The 10288-nt window shown below is 36.4% G+C and overlaps 1 protein-coding gene across 2 annotated transcripts; it reads left to right on the plus strand.

The window, feature by feature from the left end:
• The first annotated feature begins 6468 nt into the window (after positions 1-6468).
• LOC102707666 lies at positions 6469-9302 on the plus strand. Of its 2 annotated transcripts, XM_040522631.1 has the most exons (5): positions 6469-6691; positions 6776-7096; positions 7175-7280; positions 7349-8077; positions 8776-9302. In XM_040522631.1, exons 1-4 carry the CDS (start codon positions 6558-6560, stop codon positions 7658-7660), a joined length of 873 nt encoding a protein of 290 aa, XP_040378565.1. In that variant the 5' UTR covers positions 6469-6557; the 3' UTR covers positions 7661-8077; positions 8776-9302. The 2 variants fall into 2 exon arrangements, with proteins under 2 accessions (XP_040378565.1, XP_040378566.1); XM_040522632.1 differs by lacking the exon at positions 7349-8077.
• The last annotated feature ends 986 nt before the right edge of the window (positions 9303-10288 follow it).

The following is a 10288-nucleotide window of genomic DNA, read 5'->3' on the forward strand; positions in this document are numbered from 1 at the left end:
TTTGCCAACAAAACTGGCTTCCTGTCTTTCAAGAGCACAAATAAATCATCAATTGTCTTCAATGTTAAAGCTAAAGCAGAGTGCAATATGGCAGCTACAAGAGAAAATAGATAAATATAAATTATAAATGGCTTAATATTACCTAACTGGATGCATATAATTCAGCTTAAATGTGGTCAGTACTATTAAACTTTTATTTAAGAGAGGGGCACCATATTCATTATAGACAAGAACATACATATGACCTGCTTGTTTGGATTTGGAAGTACAGCCAGAGATACGAGCATAACAAATTTTCAGTTCCACATGGTAGAGGTGGAGATAAAAGTGAGAATGAATGTAGTAACATAAAATTGACTATTTCACACAAGAGTCTTTCCCTGCTTCTGTACTTTGCATAAACATTGATTATTAGTCTGAGCATACTCTTTGATTCAGTACTTAGCATTATCAAGATATCTAAACAGAAATATTTTGCACACAACTAATTACACATATCTGGCAACATAAATCCAACTAATTCATTTCATAATAATGTAGGCAATGCACTGAACATATGCTATTAACCTGTACAGATTGTCTAGCAGATGTTAGCACGGTTCATCAAATAACTGCATGTTTTACCAGAACTTCAATAATCAACAGTGGGAACTAATTTTGTTTCTTGTACAGAAATAAACATGGAATCTAGATGGTGGTACCGGTGCTTTTCATCGAACACATGGTGTATATAGCTCTGACAGAGAGCAAGTCATCCAGTTCAATTCAACACCAATTGATCTAACTCTTAGAAATAAGCATCAGGAATTTTAGAGAGAAGGTACACAAACCGTAGATAAGAATCCTTTGGTTGAAATGTCGATTCTTGTGACCTGCCCTCACCAAGCGTAGGCGGAAAGGATGTAAAAGAAAGAGAGAAAAGGATGCAACAACGTAGGGGTGGTCTGGATCATCGAATCTGCAGATTCCACAACTCAAGAAATGTGGGAGAAAGCCTAGAGAGATGGCCAGTTGAGGGGGAGAGCCATGGCCGGAGGCCCTATGCAGCTGAGCAGTTGAGACTGCGATCTTGGAGGAGGCGATGGAGGCACTAGTGCTCTGGTGAGAGATTGTGGGAAGAAGAAGATCGACTGACTGATTCCAGGTCCAACGGGGATTATATATGGAGCTAATTCGCTCAGAGAGATGTGGAGAGAGATTAGCAGGATTGTTACTCTAATGTTGCGGTACTACGTGGAGGGAAAATTGATTTTGGCGGCAATATTTGGAGGCAAACAAAAAAAATTAAGGAATTTCCATATTGAAAAAAATATACATCACAATTGTTTTTTACAAAATTGGTTAATTACTATGTTAGTAATTTTCTACCTTATTGATAAAAATTAAGGAAATTCCTTATGTGATTAACGTGATCCCCTAATGACTGTGTCACTCTGCTAGCTCTCCCTTCTGTTTTATTTAGAACTATTATATTATTTTTAATGGGTAGGAATAGCATATAGTCCCTCCGTTTTTTTGACGCCGTTGAATTTTTTATCTATGTTTGACGCTACGTCTTATTTAAAAAAATTATATAATTAATCGACTATTTTATTGTGATTTAATTTATTACTAAAGTAACTTTAAGTATGATTTATAATTTTGTATATTTGCACAAAATTTTTGAATAAGACGAAGGATCAAACGTAAATAAAAGCCAATGACGTCATGAAAAAAACCAGAGGGAGTAATATGAAACTAATGTTTCTTTTTTCCTATTCTTTTTACCGGATTCTTTTTTTCCTATCATATAACACGAAACTAAGGGGGCCATGCATAGTTTGGACAAATATGCTTTCAGTTAATCACATTTCTAAATAGCGCCAAGCCTCTAATTACTAGGTACGGTCCAACGTCTATTATTGGTCAAACTTGGTTTGTAGGGTCCAATGCTGAGAGAATTTTTACTCCCTCCGGTTTTTTTTTTACGCCGTTGACTTTTTATCTACGTTTGACTCTTCGTCTTATTCAAAAAATTTATATAATTATTGACTATTTTGTTGTGATTTGATTTATTACTAAAGTAACTCTAATATGATTTATAATTTTGTATATTTGGACAAAATTTTTGAATAAGACGAAGGGTCAAACGTAAATAAAAATGTCAACGGCGTCAAAGGAGGGAGTAGTTTTTTTTGCTATTAATAGTCCAAGTAAGAAATGGTTGACTTTGCAATATGCTAAAAATGATTATATTTTGGAACGGAGGGAGTAGAATTCATATAAATAGACATGAGTAATTTTATAGTCCTTAAGGAGATACATGATATACTAGATATTAGGAGGTACCAAATAATCTAACCGTTGATTCATTAGGGGTAGGATTGGAAGGAAAAACAAATGGAATAAGAAAAAACTCATCTCTTTCTTCCCGTGCGCCGATGGCAGCTGCCGCCATATCACAGTCGACACCGCCGACGGCAAGGAGGAATGGCTTGGAGGGCCGGGGTGGTCACTACATTCCGTATATGCGAAATTCTTTTTCTGCTCTTCCAATCCAAATTACCACGTGTGGATTTCTCAGGGTACCAAGAGGGCTATGATTTGGTACCTCTTGGTATTTGATATTGCCTTAAGGACTATAAAATTGCTCAATAGACATATTTGCAATGAGCATGGATAAAATAGTTTACATGTGTTCTAGCACTTAAAAATGTGTACACGACATGTTACAAATAACATTATATAGGAAGTTGTATATAGTAAACTATTACTATATAAAATAGAGCATTTAATTTAATTTTACATGGTTTAAACTATTTTTTAATGTGTCTAAAAAATCTTTCGGCTTTAATGCGTTCAAAAGAGCCAACTAATATATTGCATCTCACCTATCTCTCCCATTCCTTAAAAAAATTCATCAATTTCCCTCGTTCCTATAAAGGCACTCATATACTCCATCTGTCCAAAAATAAACCAATTTTTTAGTTTTTACTTAAAATGTGTGACTCTTCTTCTTATTTAAAAAAATATGATTACTATTTTTATTTTTATTAGATGATAAAATATAAATAGTATATTATGTGTGAAAAAAGAAAAAAAAAACTCCCGGGTCATCAATTTCCTCTAGAAACATTTTTTGCACGTTTCTTTCATAATTTCCCTGGTTCACTTCTCCTTATCCGGAAGCAGTTGTGATACCGATTGAGAAACACGCTCATCTCCTCCGTGTAGACCTGTGCGCTCCCTTCCAATCCCCATCCAATCTAGTCTCTTCCCAGCGATCCACCATTAGGGGAGCCACCAAACCAGGCCCGAGCCCCTGCAGCCCGGCCACCGGTCGCCTTCACGCCGGTGCAGATGTGGAGCCGGGGAGTCGGGAGCGGCCATCGCGGACGCCGATCGTCGGGGAGCCGCCGGCCACCGAGGCTCCCAGGCCCGACGAGCGACCAGCCGAGGAAGCGAGGAAGCGCCACCACGGCCGAGCCACCGGCATCGAGGACGGGAGGAGGTGAGGCCTAGCGGCGAGCCGCCAAGGCCCGAGGCGGAGCAGCCAGCCGGCATCTGGCCGTCGGCACCGAGCGGCGAGGACTGTGCAGAGCAGAGGCCGGTGTTCGGCGAGCTGCAGTTGAGTGGTTAAAAGTGCTTTTCATATGTATTGAATATTCTTTTAGTAGTTATATATTAATGATTCCTGCCAATTTCTATAACAAAATAGTCATTTATATATATATATATATATATATATATATATTGCAAAGTTGAACATTGTTATTCACTTATGCTGTTATTAATTCAATGAGATATGACTTGTGCGTGCCACACATCTGCAGCAGCCACCTTACCATCACATTTTCATTTCGTGTTGGTGGTTCTGAGTGGTGATCAAGACGGTCAAGACCCTAAGGCAGTCAAGTGCACATGACGGCAGGTTAGCAAATTGGTTAGCACTATGTTTTACTATGCACACCAAGTGTTTGTCTTTTTCTTGTACGCAGATGGCCTTTTTAAAATTTACCCTGCATCTTTTTGTTTCAGATTTAATCTAGCTCAGGAACTCTTATACTAGTCATATAATTTAATCTGTACAACCAAAAACATTGGCTCATAGTGCAGTTTAATGCCTTAATTCTCATGTAAAGTCATTAATTCTTTATTCTGGTTGCTTTTGTCAGGCCGATCTGCACCAATATCTGATCCACTCATGTACGGCTTTGCTATTTTCTTATCAAGCCAATAGACAAGATGGTCGTTTTCGTTTTCTTCAATTAAGCAAGCATCAGGGCTACATCTACTCTCTATCTACTGGATCCTAATCCTAAGCCTCCAGGTATAGTTAACCTCACCTACACATGTTCGGTACACAAATTTCTTTTGGCTCGAAGGTATAATTATAGAATCAAATAGATTCAGTGGTTGTTGTCAATTAGGAACACTCATATATTAACTATATTTCTTATTTTAACACAGAAAATTGATGGATTTGAATAATATTAAGAAGTTATTGCTTTTCCCTAGAACAAGTGATGAGTACCTTGCTGGAATAGATGGTTTTCTTCAGTTTGCATATAGGGAAAAGAGTCTTGAAGATAAGATCCGATGCCCATGTAAGAAGTGTGTAAACAAGTGGTTATTAAGGCAGGATGAAGTGTATGATCATTTAGTATGTCATGGAATGTTACTTGGATATAGTCCTTGGGGTTGTCATGGTGAAACCGCATCCTTCATCTCTGCCAACAGTAGGGGAACACAGTCACAAAGTAGAGGGATGGATGGTAACATGCGCCAACTAGTACAAGATGCTTTTGGGAACACAAATAATGACCCTCTAGTGAATGAATATGATGCACAAAATTCTTTAAACAGTGGGCCAGACCATGAAACAAAAACATTCTATGACTTGCTCCGAGATGCTCATGACCCTTTGTGGGAAGGGTGTGAACTTACAAGGCTTTCATTTCTAGTTCTCTTGTTCCACATAAAATCAGTTAACAAGTGGAGTAATAAATCATTAAATGATTTGCTTGCAATCTTGCAACAAGCAATTCCAAATGGTAAGAATTTACCTACAACATTTGCTGAAGCAAAGAAGATAATAGGAAAGCTTGGACTTAATTATGTCAAAATTCATGTTTGTCCAAACAAACTGCCAACTTTATAGGAAATATAATGCAAACGATGACTTTTGCTCAAAATGTGGTACTTCAAGGTGGAAAAACAAAGAAGATAAAACAACCTTAACAAAGAAGGAAAGGAGAAGGGCAATACCAAGGAAAGTGTTACGGTACTTTCCAATTAAGCCAAGACTCAAGAGATTATTTATGCACAAGGAAACAGCTATAACATTAAGATGGCATGATGAGGGTCGTACAAAGGATGGTGTGTTGCGTCATCCAGCTGACTCAGAGGCTTGGAAGTCCATTGACTCTAGGAATCCGCAGTTTGCATCGGATTCTCGAAACATCAGGTTTGCAATGGCTAGTGATGGATTTAATCCATTTGGGACATTGAGTTCAACTTATAGTTGTTGGCCAGTTGTCTTGATTCCATATAACCTTCCTCCATGGTTATGCATGAAAGCATCTTCTATTATTCTTGCACTAATAATTCCTGGTCCATCTTACCCTGGAAAGGAGTTTCATGTATTTATGAAACCAGTTTATGAAGAGTTATTTGATTTATTTGAGGTTGGAACTCCTACATATGATGCATCTCGAAATGAGATGTTTCAGCTTCGTGCTACAGTATTGTTCACAATTAGTGACTATCCTGGGATTGGGATCTTTGCGAGATATAGTGTCAATGGTGAATTTGCTTGTATTTCGTGTCGTGAAGAAACATGCTCTAAACGTTTGAAGCATGGACACAAGTATTGTTTCATGGGACATCATCGATTTCTTCCTCTGGACCATGAATTGCGATATAATGAAAATTCTTTTGATGGAACTGAAGAACATAGACTAGAACCCCTTGCTTATTCTGAAACATCAGTTTTACAAAAGATTGAGACAATTAATAATTTTGAGAAGTCAAAAACATGGAAATGCCTTAGTGGTTTATTTTCGTTGCCTTACTGGGACTTGAATTTACTTCATCATAATCTCGATGTAATGCATATTGAGAAGAATGTGTGTGATAACATATATGGGACATTGTTAGGACTGGAAGGCAAATCAAAGGATAATTTACAAGCACGGTTGGACCTACAAGAAATGAATATAAGGCCAGATTTGCATCCCATAAGAAAAGCAAATAATAAGTATTATTTGCCTCCTGCTTCGTATACAATGTCTAAACGGGAGAAACAACAATTTTGCAAAGTTCTCCATGATATTAAGGTTCCAGATGGATATGCAGGAAACATCTCAAAATGTATAAATGTTACTCAAGGGAAAATTTCAGGTCTTAAAAGTCATGATTGTCATATTCTAATGCAAGAACTTCTACCAGTTGCTTTGCGGGGTGTGCTTCCTGATAATGTCACTTCTGTCTTATTTGATCTATGTGGATATTTTAGAGAACTAAGTTCAAAAGTACTCTACATTGATGTGCTTGAGAAGTTAGAGGAACAAATTAAAATGACATTGTGTCGTTTGGAGATGATATTTCCACCAGGTTTTTTTACCATTATGGTGCACTTGGTTGTTCATTTAGCCACTGAAGCAAAATTAGGAGGTCCCGTGTGTTACCGATCTATGTATTTTGTGGAAAGGTGCATTTCTCTCACAAGTATATTTTCATTTGTTATGTACTATAGAATTCTTAACATTTTTAATCTTTCTCTTTGTTTATGTAGATATTTGTGTGTATTGAAGTCATATGTGCGTAATAAGGCACATCCTGAAGGGTGTATTGCAGAAGCATATTTGGCAGATGAGTGTATGACATTTTGTTCAAGATATCTTGAAGGTTTTGAGACAAAGCATAACCAGCCTACACGAAATGATGATAGTGATGAGTCAGTTGCATGTTCAGATGATGAATGCACACCATATCTTTTTCCTCATGTTGGAAAACCACTTAGCAAGCCGAGAAGTTATATTATTAGGGGCATGACTAAAATGCAAGCACATAGATATGTGCTCTTCAACTATCCAGATATCAACTCATACCTTCGGTATTAGCTCAAGATCATACACTTTATCACTAATCATTTTCTTCAGAGCATACTTCATGACACTTTTTCCTTTTATAGAACTCATGCTGATGAGATTAGAAGAACATATCGGCAAGGCCGCGTCACCCCAAAGATTATCGAGCGTATCCAAAATGAAAAATTCCACGAATGGTTCAGAGCTCATGTAAGTTTTGTTTTATTATCATTTAGATGTGGAAATATAATCATGACTAAGCAATCGTATGTACACAGATAATGGATCTAGAGAGGAAAAATGGCATCTGTAGTGTCAATAATGATCATAGATGGCTGGCTCATGGTCCAATTGGTCCAGCAAAAAGATACCGTGCTTTTAATACCCGTGGCTTCCGGTTTAGGCCTAAACATTTGGATGGAGTGACACAGAATAGCGGAGTTGTCCTAAGTGCAAAAACATCCGGTTATACTAAATCAAATGACGCAAATCCAATATTGGGTGATCTAACATACTATGGTAGAGTCATCGATATTATTGAGCTAAACTACTATGGACAATTTTCAGTGGTATTGTTTAAATGTGAATGAGTTGATGTTGTTTCTGGAAAAGGAGTTAAAAAAGATAAGTATGGTTACACACTAGTTAACTTCTCACATCTCATACATACTGGAGAAAAGTTGAGCATGAGCCCTTTATTTTTTCCAATCAAGCAGATCAAGTTTATTATGCTGATGATCCAATTAATCCTGGGTGGTCTGTGGTTAGAAAGAACAAACCTAGAGATATATATGACATTGGTGAGGATGAATATGCAGGTGACATAGAAATTGAGCCATTCCATGTTTCACACCTTGGTGGAATGTCCAGTAATGCAAACAATTACAAGCAATGGGTTCGAACAGATGTTGAAGGAACAATAGTAGATGTTGATAATAATGCTTTCAATAATAAAGGATAACAGAGGAAAATTATTACTCTTTCATGATTTATTTCATTACTTCAAGGTATATGCAATTACTTGATCTGAATCCTTTTGATGGATTTATTTTTGTTAGCAAAGGTGCTTCCAGTTTTAGAACTATTGAAAACTCTATCCAACTGAATGCATCTAACTCCAACAATATTTATGGTCTTTAAATTACTTTTTTTACTTTTCTGTGTACGGTCCAACTATTAGGTCCACTGGTTAAGTATGATTTTATATTATGTTCTTATGGAAAAATGATTACAAGCGTAGTGGATGAATAATGTGTTGTTACCTTGGCTCCATATGTTATTCTACTGGCCCGTTTAAAAACTCTCATCAGTTGCAGTTCATGAATATCTTGATATTTCCATACTTGTATAGATCACAAACGACATGGTCTTGGATCTGATATCTAGAAACATTCCCTCTGATTTTCCCCTACCTTGCTTAGAAATTCAATCTTAGCTAATTCAGATGATAGGGAGCATGAAACCACATAAACTCCTTGTACACGTGCAAAGACAAATTAATATAAATGAGCCAAACTTTAGTTGAAATAATCATGCATATTGGTAATTTAACAAATCTATGTAACGAAGAAGGGTAAAATAAGGCGTGCAAATGTCTATATTTGAGATGGATCATATGTTATTCTACTGGCCCGTTTAAAAACTCTCATCAGTTGCAGTTCATGATTATCTTGATATTTCCATACTTAAAATAATAAGTTTTCAGGAAGATAATAATTATTCGGGCATCGGCGAACAGATCAGCACCAGGTTTGGATACCGGATAATGAATTTTGGGCCAGATGAATAACACATGGTAGCTGTGTCCGTGCAGCACCAACAGAACAGCACATGGCGCATGAGCGATTCTATTGGTCTTGTTCGTCTCTGTGTGCAGGCAGTGGGCATATTATGTCTGTAGATGCTTACTTTCAGATCCTGGACTGATTTTGTCCATGTTTTTATCCAATTATGGTGGTTTGAGCGTCTATCAGCTGCTTTGGGCCTTCCATGAAATCTGAAGATGTATGCAGTTGATTCTCATGCTCATGTAATCCGGTAAAGGATGTAATCGTTGTTAGGATTTTGGGATGCCCTTTGTGAAATGTGTCCTTTGCAGGGGAAAAGGGGTCAGAGATAAATTATCTTACTCTTAGCAGATTTTTCGAGAATATGCATCTTTTGTTGCTTTCAAAACAAGAATAAGAACATCAATTTCACATATATATACTCTGTATGTGTGCTTGTGTTTCTTGCCCACTAACTACATTACTGCGGTATGGGGACTTTGCTGAAATTGAGCTCCTTAAGTGTCATTTCAAACCGCCGCATCTGAATCTCTGAAATTATGGTTCAGGCTGAGGAGCTGTCAGATCTCTGATACTCCCTCCATATTTTTTTATATGACACCGTTACTTTTGAATTTATGGTTGATTGTTTATCTTATTTAAAATTTATATGCCCAAATATGTAAAATTATAAGATATATTACCTCCGTTTCATATTATAAGACTTTTTGGTCTTGCCTAAATTTATTCATTGATCAATGTATATAGTTTATATATGTGTCTATATTCATTAGCATCCATATGAATTTGGGCAATGTTAGAAAATCTTACATTACGAAATAGAGAGAGTACTTAAAGTTCTTATAATAATAAATAATATTATAACAAAATAATCAATAATTATATAATTTTTTCAAAAAGATGAATGATCAAACATGGATCTAAAAGTCAACGGCATCATATAAAAAAGAGAATGGACGTCCTCCGTTTCCCTGGGTTATGTAAGCCCATTAGACTAAATCTCAATATAACTTGCGCTTACGAGAGTACAAAACGAGGCTGTAGCTCAATGGATTAACGAGGCTGTAGCTCAATGGATTAGGCGCTATGCTATCAATGAACATTGCTAGCCATCGGATTCTCTCTTCTCTTCCTCCACTGCTATGGTCATTAAAGAAGTAACATAATTTAACTTTATTTTAAATATAAATACAATTAACATTAACATTAATTTTATTTAATTTATTTATGATGTTATTTTTAAAATAACTTGAGTCCAACCATCCTTTTTTTTATATAAAATGGGCATTGGTCAACCCAACGAATGCTTGGTTCAGTGATCAAACCACAATTCCTAAAAATAAAGTTACAAATGTGTGTATAAAATTAAATTTCTTAAATTTTGATAAATGCAGAAAAAATAAGTACAATCATTTACAACTAATGACACAA

Source organism: Oryza brachyantha, chromosome 3, assembly GCF_000231095.2.
Source record: "Oryza brachyantha chromosome 3, ObraRS2, whole genome shotgun sequence".
Classification (NCBI taxonomy): Eukaryota; Viridiplantae; Streptophyta; class Magnoliopsida; order Poales; family Poaceae; genus Oryza; species Oryza brachyantha.

Bases quoted from the DNA above. Each gene is read 5' to 3' on its own strand.
- LOC102707666 (XM_040522631.1), top strand. From the start codon at position 6,558: ATGACATTGTGTCGTTTGGAGATGATATTTCCACCAGGTTTTTTTACC. The intron at 6,692-6,775 runs GTGCATTTCTCT...TTGTTTATGTAG, and splicing joins TCTATGTATTTTGTGGAAAG to ATATTTGTGTGTATTGAAGT. The intron at 7,097-7,174 runs GTATTAGCTCAA...TTCCTTTTATAG, and splicing joins GATATCAACTCATACCTTCG to AACTCATGCTGATGAGATTA.